This window comes from Thermobia domestica, chromosome 16 (genome assembly GCF_964235325.1).
Source record: "Thermobia domestica chromosome 16, izTheDome1.hap1.1, whole genome shotgun sequence".
Lineage (NCBI taxonomy): Eukaryota > Metazoa > Arthropoda > Insecta > Zygentoma > Lepismatidae > Thermobia > Thermobia domestica.
Genome location: NC_137469.1, coordinates 63,080,957 through 63,095,300, shown reverse-complemented (window position 1 = coordinate 63,095,300; position 14,344 = coordinate 63,080,957). Strand labels below are relative to the sequence as shown.

The 14,344-nt window shown below is 36.3% G+C and overlaps 1 protein-coding gene across 1 annotated transcript in view; it reads left to right on the top strand.

Annotated features, from left to right (window-relative positions):
- Positions 1-1,526: 1,526 nt before the first annotated feature.
- LOC145673104 (uncharacterized) overlaps positions 1,527-14,344 on the top strand; it is a 68,907-nt gene continuing 56,089 nt past the window's right edge. The window contains exons 1-4 of the mRNA XM_081742471.1: positions 1,527-1,932; positions 7,527-7,645; positions 8,333-8,566; positions 13,889-13,978. Of these exons, the coding sequence (XP_081598597.1) occupies positions 1,756-1,932; positions 7,527-7,645; positions 8,333-8,566; positions 13,889-13,978 (620 nt within the window). The 5' untranslated portion in view covers positions 1,527-1,755. The remainder of the gene's footprint in view (positions 1,933-7,526; positions 7,646-8,332; positions 8,567-13,888; positions 13,979-14,344) is intronic.

The following is a 14,344-nucleotide window of genomic DNA, read 5'->3' as shown; positions in this document are numbered from 1 at the left end:
TCTGATCACACAATTTTCCAGACATAATTTTAAGATGTTCATGAGCAAGAAATCAAACCTCTTCTTACAACGACTTCGTTCTTTAAGAATACAAAGGCCTAGTACCTACTTCCGTTGCTCTTGTCAATGCACTTAATAAAATATGAAATACGATATACGGTATTTTAACTGAAAAAGATAGCATCCTATTAGTTATACAACCTTCTGTCTAACAAAGTGTTAGAAACAACCAGGGAAACTAAAATTGATATACAAATATTCAGATTATGTCTTTCCCCCCACTTCTAACATCCAATCGCTGCCACTGGATTCTACCCCAAGTTTGGACAAATAAATACTACAAGTTGCGATAGAACCGAAGAGCACAAAACTCAAAAGGCAACTACAAAAAAATCTTCGTTTGGGGGTAAAAAAAATTAAAAGGAACATTACTCGGCACAACACTCACTGAACAACAGCCAATCGCGTTTGTAGTGTCCTTTTCCATTTACTCTTTCAAACGAATTGTAATCACTACACAAAGATAGCTCTGAATCCGAGAAAAGCACAGGTGTTCACAGGTACATTGTTTCAAAGGTACAACGCCTTCCCATACATATTCATATCTCCTTTTATCTATAGAATGTTTGCGAATAGCGTCCATCCCTGTGTCTTCAGTTTCCTGCCCCTCTGTTTCTCTTCTGCCTCTAGTCACTCCGACTTCCACACTTTCCAGTGGAACAAAGAATTAATATTGTCGTAAAAGTAAACAGCAAGTATTGGAATAATAGTTTTACTTATTTTCGTTGAACTTTTAGATATACATTGTATATCTGTACGTAACTAGTGGATAGATGTCAATTAAATAAATAAAGTTCTGAGTACATTTGCAGACTAACAAGAAATGCGGATTTTTAGTCATTTTATCAAGTGGCAGCCGGATTCCTAATCTCCTCATGGAAGAAACTTCTAGTGTGTGCAGTACTCTCACGATGGCTTAGAGCTCCATCGTGACTAAGTGGTTAGATTACGCGCCTTTGGCGTGGGAGACCCGGGTTCAATTCCCGGCGGGAGCTCATGTAGTTCGGATTCCATGTTAATCAGTAGGTCCACGTCTCATATAGCCTCGCTGCTGAAAGGGACGCTAAACTAAAATCAACTCAACTCCTTATATGGCGTTACCCTTACATTATGTGTTATTTCTACCTCACTACTACCTCTCCTATGTGCGCTTACATAACATATTACTTGAGTCTAAATTTGTTTAACTTAGCTTTGAATATTCTTCGAAAACACTACATTTTTTTAGTGATTTTCTTAAGCATGCTTAAGATTAATCAGCATTTAAAATACGGAATATTATTCATATTCACTAATACCAAAAGCTTTGCTCGATCATAAACGGAACAGAGTACAAAGTCTCAAGATCAATAATATATCGTCCAATAGATGACTCTTGGGATCGGCGAAAATGCCGCCAGGGAGGTGAGCCACTGATTGAGCATAATAAAACGGAATACAGAACCGATCCAGAATCTAATCCCGAAAGCGCGTACTTGAAGTCATGAACGTAGGATCATCCACGCAGGCCACTGAATGAGAATAATTAAACCGAATACAGAATCGACTGCAGAGAAACCAAGCACAGAGAATCGAGTACATTAAAAATCGATTCTTGGACTCGATTCTGCCCATCTCTATGGCCCCCATGGCCCCGTTGTACACTCACAAATTAAGTTATTAATGTCTAAGTCTGAATGTGTTATGTGAAAAAGGATGAATAGTTTCGAAAAGATAATAGTTTCAAATGAACACGATCAAATGATTTTACGTTTAAATTGTAAGAATAAGGAAGATTTTTTGTCGTGGCTGAAATCATATGAAGAAGAAAATTCACTTACATTTCGAGTAAGAAGAGGACTATCAGCGGAGGGAAAATATGTGTTGTATAAGGTAAGTTCTTTATTTGGTTTGTTTTTTTGCAAAACTTGTAACTAGATTCTCAAAACGTGAGTAGTTTAATTTAAAGGCCTATGTTTAGCAGAAGGGCTCCAGGTCTTTTCTCGGCATTTCTCCAGCAGACGGCTCTACCAAATTTTCACACATTTGTTGCATTTTCCAATTTCTTCTTGCAGAGCATGCACTAAATGAGGAGGTAATGCACAAACGAACTTGCTAAAACCACGAATGCTATCTAACAGAGTCAGTGCAGGAGTGCAGCAGGAGGGCCCGAGCGGAGCGAAGGGATGCGTCTGTAGGGAGCAGGCGCGTCAGCGACGGGGGCATACGCATAAACAAGGATAGTGGGAAAATACATAAAATATCCGCAATAATTTTTACCTTCAAAAACACTTAAATAATCGTAATAACTCTTACTTTCAAAATGACTTCACTGGTTTTCCGGGTACGCTGCGAGGAGAAATTCGTCTGTTTTGTATTTTTACTTCTTTTTCAAACCTTGCATAGTTGATTTTACGTTTCAACATACCATGACACTGCAAAAACTTTATATGACGCTCTCTCACACAATTCTTTGTAATAAAATCTTATGTTTGCATTATATCCATCGCAAATGTCTATTGCTAACACGTACAGAACATTCCTGCTGTTTATTTCCACCTTTTTCGCATTCTTGTATTCTTCCGCCTTTCGCTTCAGTAAATAGTTGCGCTTAGAATACGTTCACTCCCATTCAAAATGCATTTCAATATGATATTTAATAACAGAAATTACTCATATTCACACTATACTTCTTTTATGAAAAGTGTTTGACATCGTATTTTACCTATAAATTTTGATTTTGGTAGAGCCGTCTGCTCGAGTGAACCCCTTTTCTCTAAAAAATGTTACAATTTTGGTAATTTCTGTTCGCATTCGCTTAGTTTAGGGTAGGTTAGGTTAGTTTATGTTATATTAGTGTAGGGGTCCCTCATAATTTTCCAAAAAATGAAAGGATTTCGCTTATTTCTACTAATATTAGGTTAGTTTATGTTAGGTTCGATTAGATTTGTTTATGTTACCGGTATGTTACGTCTAAGTACTTCCATCATTCATTTCTCCTGTAAATTTTGTGTTTTTTACGTGCTTCTGGACCCCTTGTGCTAAACATACGTCCTACATTCGGTTGTATTTGGTTGGATTACATTACATTACGTTAATTACATTATTAATTGTGTAGTTTTACTATATGGATCCATAATATAAGTAGAGTAGAAACGGGTTAGAAGCCCCGCAGGGATTCGTTGGGTTCTGTTCTCGGCATGAAATGGGGAAATTAAAGACTTGCCCAATTTTTTCTGTGAAGTCTATGGACCCGTATAATAAAACAAGTGTATCTCTCCGTGAAATAGTCCGTCCGCCTCCACATACAGTGCTGCTTACAACGTCAAAAACAACCACTTTCTTAAATTTTACTATTCCCCTTACTGGGTTAAGTGCCGTATCGCCGGACCAATTTTAGGAAATTTACCGGGTCAGTTGGAGAATTTAAGTTTGTAAGGAAGAATGAATACAAGGGAGGTAAGGGGAATAGTAAAAGTTTGAAGAAAGTTGTTGTATTTGTTGATTGTTTTTGATGTTAGCGGCACTGTATGTAGAGGCTGATGGACTATTTCGCGGAGAGGTATACTTGTTTTACTATATGAATCCAGAAATTGTAAAATGTACGGAAAAAAATTGGCAAGTCTTTAATTGTCCATTTCATGTCGAAAACAGAACCCATCCAACCCCTGCCGGGCTTCTAACCCGTTCCTACTACTACTATTACTACTCTTACTCCTGCTTCTACTACTACTAATACTTATACTATAGATCCGTATTAAAGTAATACTGCACGTCTAATGTAACGTAATCTAGCGTAACTTAATGTAATCCAACAAAATATAACCGAATCAATACGCTTTTGCTTGTGCTTTTTTTCCGTTTTCAAAGTGGTCCGGCGATACGGCACAAATGACTCCATACCTGACATTCACTCATTCTTCCTCACAAACTTAAATAAATTCTCCAATTGACCCGGTAAATTCCCTAAAACTGGTCCCGCGATACACCAGTTAACCTAATGTATGGATATACTTTGTAGAATTGCCGTAGTAATACTGTAGATTACCCTTCCAGTCTTCACGCGGCCGCGGTGGATCAGTGGTAGAGCGTTAACCTCGTGCTTGTGGTCCCTGGTTCGATCCCAGCTCGCGCCAAGTGAACTTTGTGGTGGACAAATATCATGTGCGTGGGTTTTTTCTGGGTTCTCACGTTTCCTTCCACTTTCTTCTTTCCACAATTTCATTCATTACTTATCTCACCGTCTCCTTTAGCCTAGCCGGCATAAACGTGAGACGTAAAACTTAATGATTTCATTTTCCTTCCAGTCTTCATGATTGATGGTAAAAGTACGTAGTCTTCACCCAGACGTAAATAAATTATTATGTCTTGAACACTGAGGTAAAAACATGACAATTATTTTATGTATGTTTCGCGTTTGTCTTCGCCTCAAATTCATTGAATAGCTTTCCTAGATTTTAATTCATTGCGTTATTAGTAGCTAGGCCTACACGTAATAATTTCTGATGTCGAAAATTTGAACTCCATACGTTAATAGTTTAGGATAGGGACTTCTGAGTACAAGGACACACGAGTAAACTATCATCAAGGCTGGGAAATTAATAAATACGCAGATACGCTCTTGCATTTAGTATATTGTTAATTTGTGTCGGTAAGTCTTTATTTTGGCCATTTTATTCAATTAAATCGCTCAATGATGGCCGTGTACACCAGCGAAGTTCAGCTATTGAACGAGGGTCATAACCAAGCTCGATTAAAGTATCTGTTGCACCAACAACGTTCAAGGGTAAGTCTCCGTCAAATGGTGGATAAACTTGGTTTTACTTGAAGGGCCGAATTTGGCCGATTCATAAAGAACCGCTCCCATATAAGAACCTTCGTTAATATCACCAGGAACCAGTTCCTTACGAATCGGTTAGAAATCATGGTAGTTCTGACTGTAATAATTTTATTGTTATTTACATTTCATATTTCAAGTATTTTTACATATGGAACTAAGTAAACTTCCTATCATATCAGTTCTAAATGTCACAAAACTTGAAATATATTACATATCAAATAATAGATTAAACCACAGCAAGAACCACGACACTTTCATAATGAAAAAAAAGAAAGTACATGAGGGGGAGCACAAGCCCCCGCAGCCTCCCTCTTAGAAAGGGAAAATAAATTATGCACACGAACGGAGCGCGCCCTCCTAACCCCGTTAGATAAAAAAAAAGAAGAAGAAGAAGAAGACAATTAACGTACAGTGGAAATTTCAGAGAACTATATACTTGAAATGAAACAACAGGAAACGGATGCAAAAAGAAATATTTTACAACTGTGGACAAAATAATAAAAAGTAAATATCCGATATTTAAATGCTACGTGTACGATTCCATAGCATGTCTCATAAACAATGCTGTAACCGGAAGAAAATTTCCTATTCCGTAATTTCCAAACTGCAACATCAAACTCACGTACTTCCAACCTAGATCTACTACTAAAGCTGCCAGTTCGCACAGACAACTACTTCAAGTAACATGAACACTATCGGTTGTAACATGCAAAGTACACTTTTAACCGCTTATGTCGAACTGTGCTCAACACCTGCTCCTTTTCACAATTTACATTTCCTATGACGTCTTCATCAAAAGGAACCTCTTGGCATTTGTCATGACACAAAAACCACAGTAATACAAACGAACAACCCATATAACAAACCACCTAGCACCACTTCTTTATCGAACAGAACCTTTGACTTTGACATTACGCGAAGATCACAGTAATACAAACGAACCACCCGCACAACAAACCACGTGAGACTGCGGAGAATGACGCAAGATTATGTCACATTATATCCATAATTCCCACTTCAAACAAAAGAGCATTAAACGTCACATACCACATGACCTGATACCAGCAATCAAGTTAGCGGAACAGGTAACTTCTCAAAACCGAAACCGAAAGATCAAATCACTGAATCGAAAAAATGAATGAAATGGCCAAAGTAAAGACTTATCCTTTGTGTCACTCTAAATTACAGGAAACTCTCTTCTCAACTGTTACCCTTGGTACCGTCCGTAGCAAAAAACCTGCAACATGAGCATTTAAGTTTATCGTGAAACGATGAAGTCTTTTGCTCCAAAATAAGTGTGCAGGGGAGGACGCCGAGGTTTCTCCTGGCGTGATTCGTGCCACTTAGACGTTATGTTGATTCCCTTGGCTGTTAGGTGTAGTTTTACAATAAACTTACATGCTAAAGTTGCAGGTTTTTTGTTGCATACTGTACAAAAGATCTTTCCACCCCATAATAATAATAATAATAAAAAAAAGAAAAACGTAAGGTTCAGTTTTGTAGATGCCAGTCATAAAATTAAAATTTATGGGGGAAAATATATGCGTTTTGTCTAGAGTAGGGCAGCCAGAAAACAACAAAAATCGACAAAATTACAGGAAGAAATGAGTGAGTTTTTCGGCTATTGTTTAGCTTTGGGAGGCCAGTTTTTTCATTTATATATATATATATATATATATATATATATATATATATATATATATATATATATATACTATTCCGATTAGGTCATTTTATAATTTCATACGTTAAATTAGGACCAACATGTAATTCAGACAGTATTGCCGAGCAAGTGTTAGCGGATTAGAGCCCCGTATTACACGTTGTTTTTTGTCTTCGTTACCAGCAATTCACTTTCTTTTCTCATATAAATCACTTCCACTTTATGGTTTTTACTGGTCCCCTAGTGCCTTCAAAAAATTGTGTACAATACTTTCTTAACTACTTGAACACCACTATCAACTCATTTCTCCTATAATCTCCCCCGGCCTTTTTTTTTTTTTTTTTTTTTTCAGTTTTGGTCCCCCCAATACTAAACAGTTACCGCCTTTCCTTCGTATTTTTGCTGGAAAGTTGGTGTTGAATGTAATTATGTCGGTTAAATAGCGAGAAGTTGTAGGTACTATGTGAATGCGCGGATGGGTATTGGGACCACAACAAGCGAAACAGTAGTTCATAGGTTTTTGAAAGCAGTTTCAGAATTGTACAAACTGTGAATGTAACATAACATTTATTTATTTTTTTTAAAAAAAGTAAACTTTCCGGGATTTCCCACCACTAACGTAGTCAACATGAATAGAGGATTTTATTATTATTATTATTTTGTTCAAAAGCTTTAAGACATCCTGGTGTCCTATTCTGAACAAACACCAAATGTATATGTAAGGATAGAAAGATGCACTCAAAATCCTAATAGCTCAGTAAATAGAAAGGAAAAGGAACTGATGATGTACTATTGGCAGGAGCGTATGTAGAGTTCGTCGTAGGTAATTAATGTAACAAAGAAATGGGACGGTTCTAGATCGCTGGTCCGCATGAAGAGTACAAGGGGTGAAAACATAGATAGATGATAGTTTCTACGTAAAAAAAAAAAAATAACCTTACCTTTAAATCATCTGAAATAAAGTACATTCATTTTGTTTTATAGGCTGTTTACAGATGTCATCATAATACATATCCAAAGCCTGGTTCCAAACCTCATTCGAAGCACACAGGTTGCCCCGTGGAGATGAAAGTTACTGTTAAAGCTGTAGCTCAACGGAATAGGTAAGTTATATAGGCATACATTGCTCTTAATTTCGATATGATCATTCTATTTTATTTCGAATTGCTTAATATTTATGCCTGTGCAGAGTAAAAATGTTAGATCTCTTAGTACCCAATTCATTTTTAGAATATTACTTTAGGGGGATCGAGACACATGTCTCTAATTACCCCTGGTATCAGGACGACGCTGTGGCTACGTACCTAGTTACTGTTGTATGGTCTTCCATGCTTTAGAAATCAATGTTTCGCATGTTACTTGAGTATCAGACATTAGTTACAGAATTAGGTAGACAATGGAGCGACAAGCACAACATTGATTTTAAATGAGGTTCTAACTTTAGGGAAGTCTTAAATTTGATGATTTACTTATTTATTAATCATATTAAAGTTGTTAATCATTACGCGTAATGTGTCGTTAGTTTAACATTGTATTTACTTCTTTTAAATTTAAATTATCGATTTAATGAACATATAACTTTCTTTTGTTTATTTATTTTATTTATTTTTTTAATACCGTGACTTCAGAACATTTAATAGAGGTGAGGAACCACATGCGTATTAAATGAGTGCGTAACTGTATATTTCTCTGTGCCATATCAGCATTTAGATATTATTATCACCTGCATTTGTAGTACCGGTAAGTTAACTAACCTGCTCTGACTAACATATTTTATCTATATTTTTCAGATCCACTGATAAATATATGCCAGACCATCCCACTGTTGTCAAAATATGTGGAAGCCACAACCATATGATCAATGCAGCAACAGCTTTAAGTCATAGAGATCCAAATGATGAGCTGTTTAGCAATGGCAACAGTCCAACCCAGTCGCTTGAACTTTACAAAGAGAATCTAATGGAGCAGAATGACGATTATTATGTGGTAGCTGCTGATCGAAGTGTTTGTCCTGACTTTTCTCAGTGAGTTTATTCTTCATACTAAACCACCGTGCAACTTACTCCGTGCTTATTGAATGTAGTTTTTATTTAATATAGTTCCATAGTTTACTCCCATGTGTAACTCAAAAATAATTATCTTTTTATTTATATCAACACACAAAGAGACAATTTTCTTTTATTATTATAAAACACAATACATACATGGGTTCGAGCGTATACTTCCGTCGCTGACGAACCTGTTCCCTACGGACCCACCTCCTCGCTACGGCTCGGATTTTCCCTGCTGCGCTCCTACTCTGACTCGTTTAGATAGTATTCGGCTTTTAGTGACACCTAGCGCAAGTTGGTTCGTGTTTTATATGCTGTAGTTTTTATGCCATACCTCCACGCTGTATTTATAATGAGCCCTCCTGAAGTCAATCTGCGAGTAGTAATGGTGCTCCTCATTTAGTCCATGCTCTGCTAAAAGAAACACAAAGCTCTAACCTAACCTGAAAATGTAAAAAATGTGTCAAAATTTGGTAAAGCCGTCTTCTCGAGTATTGCCAAAATTCTGGCCCCCTAAACCCAAATATATGCTGGTATATGTCCTGTATTGCTGCATCACATGAAAATCGAAAAAAAATTTACCAAAATGTACTACGTTTGGTGAGGTAAGGTTGCGTTACATTAGGTTAGATTATGATCACACGTGTGCGCACAAGCATATGCATCCAGTAGTAATAATGCTTTTGCGCATTGGCCGTAAACATTATCTGTCAGAGTTCTGTGATCAAAAACTACTTTTTGTTCTGTTTGCACTTTTTTTTTTAAGCCCTCGTACTGTTTTGTTTAATGTAGTAGGATATATTTGTCTTTTTTAAAAGGGCAATGTTATTTTCATTCCTATATACATCATCACAGAAAAACATTTTGAAATATTCAAAAAATATTTTAGTATGTTTCTGTGCCTAAAACAGATTACTTGTATTTACATTAATTGTATTTAAAGAAGAAGATAGTGTAAGTACAATTTATTGATGATAGAGTTATGATGTTAAGACTTAAAGGGAAAACGAAGGATCTAGTGGTGATACAGACATATGCACCGACGACTTCGCATGCAACTGAAGAAGTAGACGAAAATTATGAGAAAATAGAAGAAATTATAGATACGGAGAAGAGGGGAACATGCGTAATTCTAATGGGAGATTTCAATGCAATTATGGCAGAAAAGCAGGAAGGTAGTATCGTAAGGAAATATGATTTAGGCGAAAGAAATAAAAGGGGAGAGGGACTAGTGAATTTCTGTAGACAGAATTCACTAGTAATTGGGAACACGTGGTTCAATCGGCACAAGAGAAGATATACATGGAAATCACCAATAGACGGTGGAAGATATCAAATAGACTATTCAGGACAGGTACCGGAATAGCTTAAAAAACGCGAAGACCCTTCCTGGGGCTGATATTTTCTCTGATCATAATCTTGTGCTGGCGGAAGTAGATATTCAACTGAAAAATGTAGACAGAAGAAAAGTAGGTAACAAAGTGTTGAATACTGAAAAGTTGAAAACCGAGGAAAAACAAAACTTTTCGTTGAAAAATTCGAAGAAAAATATTCAAACCAGAAAAGAATAGGCACGGATAGTAACGCACAGTGGGAAAACATACTTTGCTTACAGCATGCTGCAGAAGAAGCAGTAGGTTACCATGAACACAAAACGTCTAAGAAACCATGGGTTATAGAGCAAATGTTGCAGAAAATGAGGAAAAGGAAGACGTGGAAACAGGTTGATACAGAAGAAGGCAGAAAGATGTACAGAAAGTTGAATAATGAGTTACGGAGAGAAACAGACAGAGCGAGGGAAGAGTTTTACAAAAGAAAATGCGAGGACATAGAAGAATTAGGAAGAGTTGGGAAATATGAGAAAATGTATAAGGAGGTGAAATCTGTGGAATTTCGGAGGAAACAAGGGTTTATTACGATGACAGTAGAAAATAAAAATGGGAAGGTAGTCAGCGACAGAAATGAGGTCATAGAAAGATGGAAAGAATACGTGGAAGACTTATATGAGAGTAGGGAGAGACCGTGTAGCCTAAATGTTGATTTAGAAAATGAAGTAGGCGTGGATGATAAAGGATTTAGTATTCTTCGGGATGAGTTTGAAAAGGCTATGTCCGAGATTAGGAATGGAAAGGCAACCAGGTTAGATAGTATACCAATCGAATTCATTAAAAAAATGGTTGACAAGGGAAAGAAAGAATTGTTCCGACTATGCAATGAAATAAATGAGACAGGGGAGTGGCCAAAAGACTTCTGAAGACGAACATGATACCGATGGCTAAGAAATCGAACCCAAAGAAATGTGAGGATTATAGAACTATTAGTCTCATATCTCATGCAGCTAAAATTTTGCTCTGAATACTGAACAGAAGGTTATATGGAAGAACAAATGAAGAAGTTCAGGAGGAGCAGTTCGGGTTCAGAAGAGGTAAGAGCACAAGAGATGCTATTGGATTATTAAGGGCGATTGGTGAAAGATTTATAGAAAAAGGGAAAGAGGTGTATGTTGTATTTATCGATCTAGAAAACGCTTTTGACCGCGTGAATTGGGAATTGTTGTTGGGAGTTCTAAAGAAGATAGGGTTGGAATGGAAAGATCGAAGACTCATAAGAAAGTTATACATGAACCAACAAGTAAGTGTTAGGATAGGGGAAGAACTGACGGAAGAGAGTGCAATTAGAAGGGGAGTTCGACAAGTATGCTGCCTCTCGCCAACACTATTTAATGTCTATCTAGAAGATATAGTGAAAAAGAGTTTACATGATGATGACGGCATTTCGGTAGGAGGTAGAATGATTAGATGCATAAGATTTGCAGACGATATGGCGCTTGTTGCAGAATCTGAAAAGGAAATCAATAAAATGTTAGTAAACCTGAGGATGGGCTTGAAAGGATATAGGATGAAAATAAATGTTAGAAAGGCAAAAACCATGGTAATTGGAACGTAGAGGTCTGTGTCAAATGTAAAAGTGGGAGGGGAGCAAATAGAATAAGTGAATAGTTTTCGATATCTGGGTAGTATTCTTAGTAATGACATGAAGTGCGAATGTGAAATAAAAACAAGGATAGGAATGGCGAAAGAAGCCTTTAGGAGGAAAAACAAAGTCTGTTTTGTGGGACCTTGAATAGAGAGTTGAGAAAAGACTCATAAAATGCTTCGTGGAGTGGTGTACTGTATGGGGCGGAAACGTGGACATTACGTAAAAGTGATGAAAAACGACTGGAAGCATTCGAAATGTAGGTGTGGAGAAGCATGGAAAGAATTAGTTAGGTCTTGCGGAAAACGAATGAGTGTGTGTTAGAAATGGTGGGGAGAAAATAACACTTCTAGATATTACTGAAAAGAGGAACAGAAACTGGTTGGGACATTGCCTAAGAAGAAATTGTATCTTGAGGGACGTCCTAGAGGGTGTGATGGCGGGGAGGAGGTGAAGGAGACTACAATTAATGGATGATATAAAAACAGAAAGATCATACGTGAAGACGAAGAGGTTAGCGGAGGACCGTGAAGCATGGAAGCTTCTCAGCTGCGGCAAGTGACCTGCCAGTAAGGGCAGAATACCTATGATGATGATGATATTAATTTCACTGGGAAATAAATTCCAGTTTACAAACATTTCAATTCACGAACATCACTGTGAAACAGATGTAAGTTCAAATATGGCCGTTCCATTGAATTTGACAAAGGTAGTTCTCTGCTTATTCTGTAAAGTCTGCTAAACGCTTAAGATAGAGCGTGGAAAATTAGGGAGAAAGCAAAAGACGAACTGAAGAACAAACAAGTACCAGTGAACTAAGTGAATACCATATTGATAGAGACGAAACTTTTTCGTTAATGCGATGTGTGCGAAACGTTAAAAAATTGCGTATGTGTTTCAGAAAACCTCAAACTTTTCGTTTCAGAGCCAAAAATCACATTTATATTATCGCGATTTTTTGCGAAATTCGGCATCACTTGCGATAAATGCGGGTGAAAACGAAAGAGTGGAATTCTTGTTAATTATTGCTAATAATAAGTAAAAAGCTCATTTCCAATATCATTTAACTTTTTTTTTTTTAAAGTTGCATTTACGAAAAAGCTCTGCGAGTTATTTGATCCAGAAACTGTTTTACTTCATAAAGATGTATACATCAACAAAACTAAACTATTGTTTAACTCCTTGACTGTGTTTTGTGGTGAAAATGTTCATGATCTGTTGGTTGCTTGCCGTGAATTTAAAAGTAAGGTTATTGAAGTTCTCCAACAGTGAGGATGAGGAAGTTGACATTGTATCATTGGTAAACAATTTACAAGTTAACCTTATGTCTTTTGCTGTCAGCTCGTTACGTTCAATATGGTTGCCATTCTCGAGTTGTCCACCGCCGAGTTTTTAACTAAGGATAACGTTAGAGGAAGTGTTTAATTTTTTGCATTAATTTCTATATTTCAGTGAATATATTAGTTAGAATGTGCGCCTAATCAAGATATATCCTCATTTTTGTATTAGATATACACCTTACTACCAAGAATATACTTTGCAAGTTCCATATTAAAAAAAAAAAAAAAAAAAGTGTTACATTTAAAAAATAAATGCGAAAATTGTGATAGAAAAAAATAAATGCAAATGCTTGTTTTCTTTCATTCCTCAACTGATAAAGTGTTTAGCGAAATAATTGAAAGTTTATCCGTTTTATTGTTACATGATAATGTTTGCAAAATAACCATTATAATGCGATAACCAGGGCTCGAAAAATTCCGGGCGCCAAGTCACCATGGGGACTGCGGATACGAATCTGGAGTCCATCTTCTTTAACATAAGTATTATCGTTTTTTATTTGTCAATAGTTTTGATTTTTGTATACATAAGTGGATTGGAACAATTTGAGGTTATCAATGGATTTAAACAGCCTTAATAAATTTAATGTTAATTACGGCCTATTAAAAGATTTTTATCCATCTAGGACAATGGGCTTATAGCATTTCAGTACCCAAACTACAAGTTATGTATATGGACATAAAACACGCATTATTGCTTTGTAAAACTTTACTTACATTACGTTCAGTTGCTGTTATCTTTGAGGGAAAGCCTGTAGGCCGAGGCAGGCTTGTACTTTTTCTGCCAGTAACTATTATTTAAGACCGAAACATGTTGACCTAATTTTTCGAGCCCCGGCCATATAAGTAAATGTTGCCACATTTTGTGTACCACCGTGTTATTTTGACAAGTTATTTTCGTTCAATAGGGTATGGTCGTGGCATATACTAATCAGTCTCTGTGGATTAGTTCACTTTGTCTGATGTAAAATTTTATTTCCAGAACAAACCGCTACTGCATTGCTAAGCACTGTGGGAATAACAAGAAGATATTCGATGGTAGTTTTGTTAGAATTCCGAAGGATCAACCAAGGTACGTTTCATATGCGGTATGAAAGGTTTTGTTTTAAACGGAATCAATCGGATGTATTTATGCAGTGTGTTCCTTTAGCCAAAAAAGAAGGATATTAGTGTTTAAGTGTGCTAAAATTAATGAAGAGAGACAAAGTTTTTAATAAAATTAAAATAAATAAATAAATAAAAAGAAAATCAGAAGTTCAAAACATAAAATTGTAATGGTACACATTTAAAATATATATGTGTGTATTACCTTACATTCATGGCAGTATCCATTAACCATTTGATGATAATACTTACGATTAACGATTGTTATTAGTAATGCAAATGTATACTATACCTTAAAGAATACAGTAACATACAATAAAAATAAAACAAAACG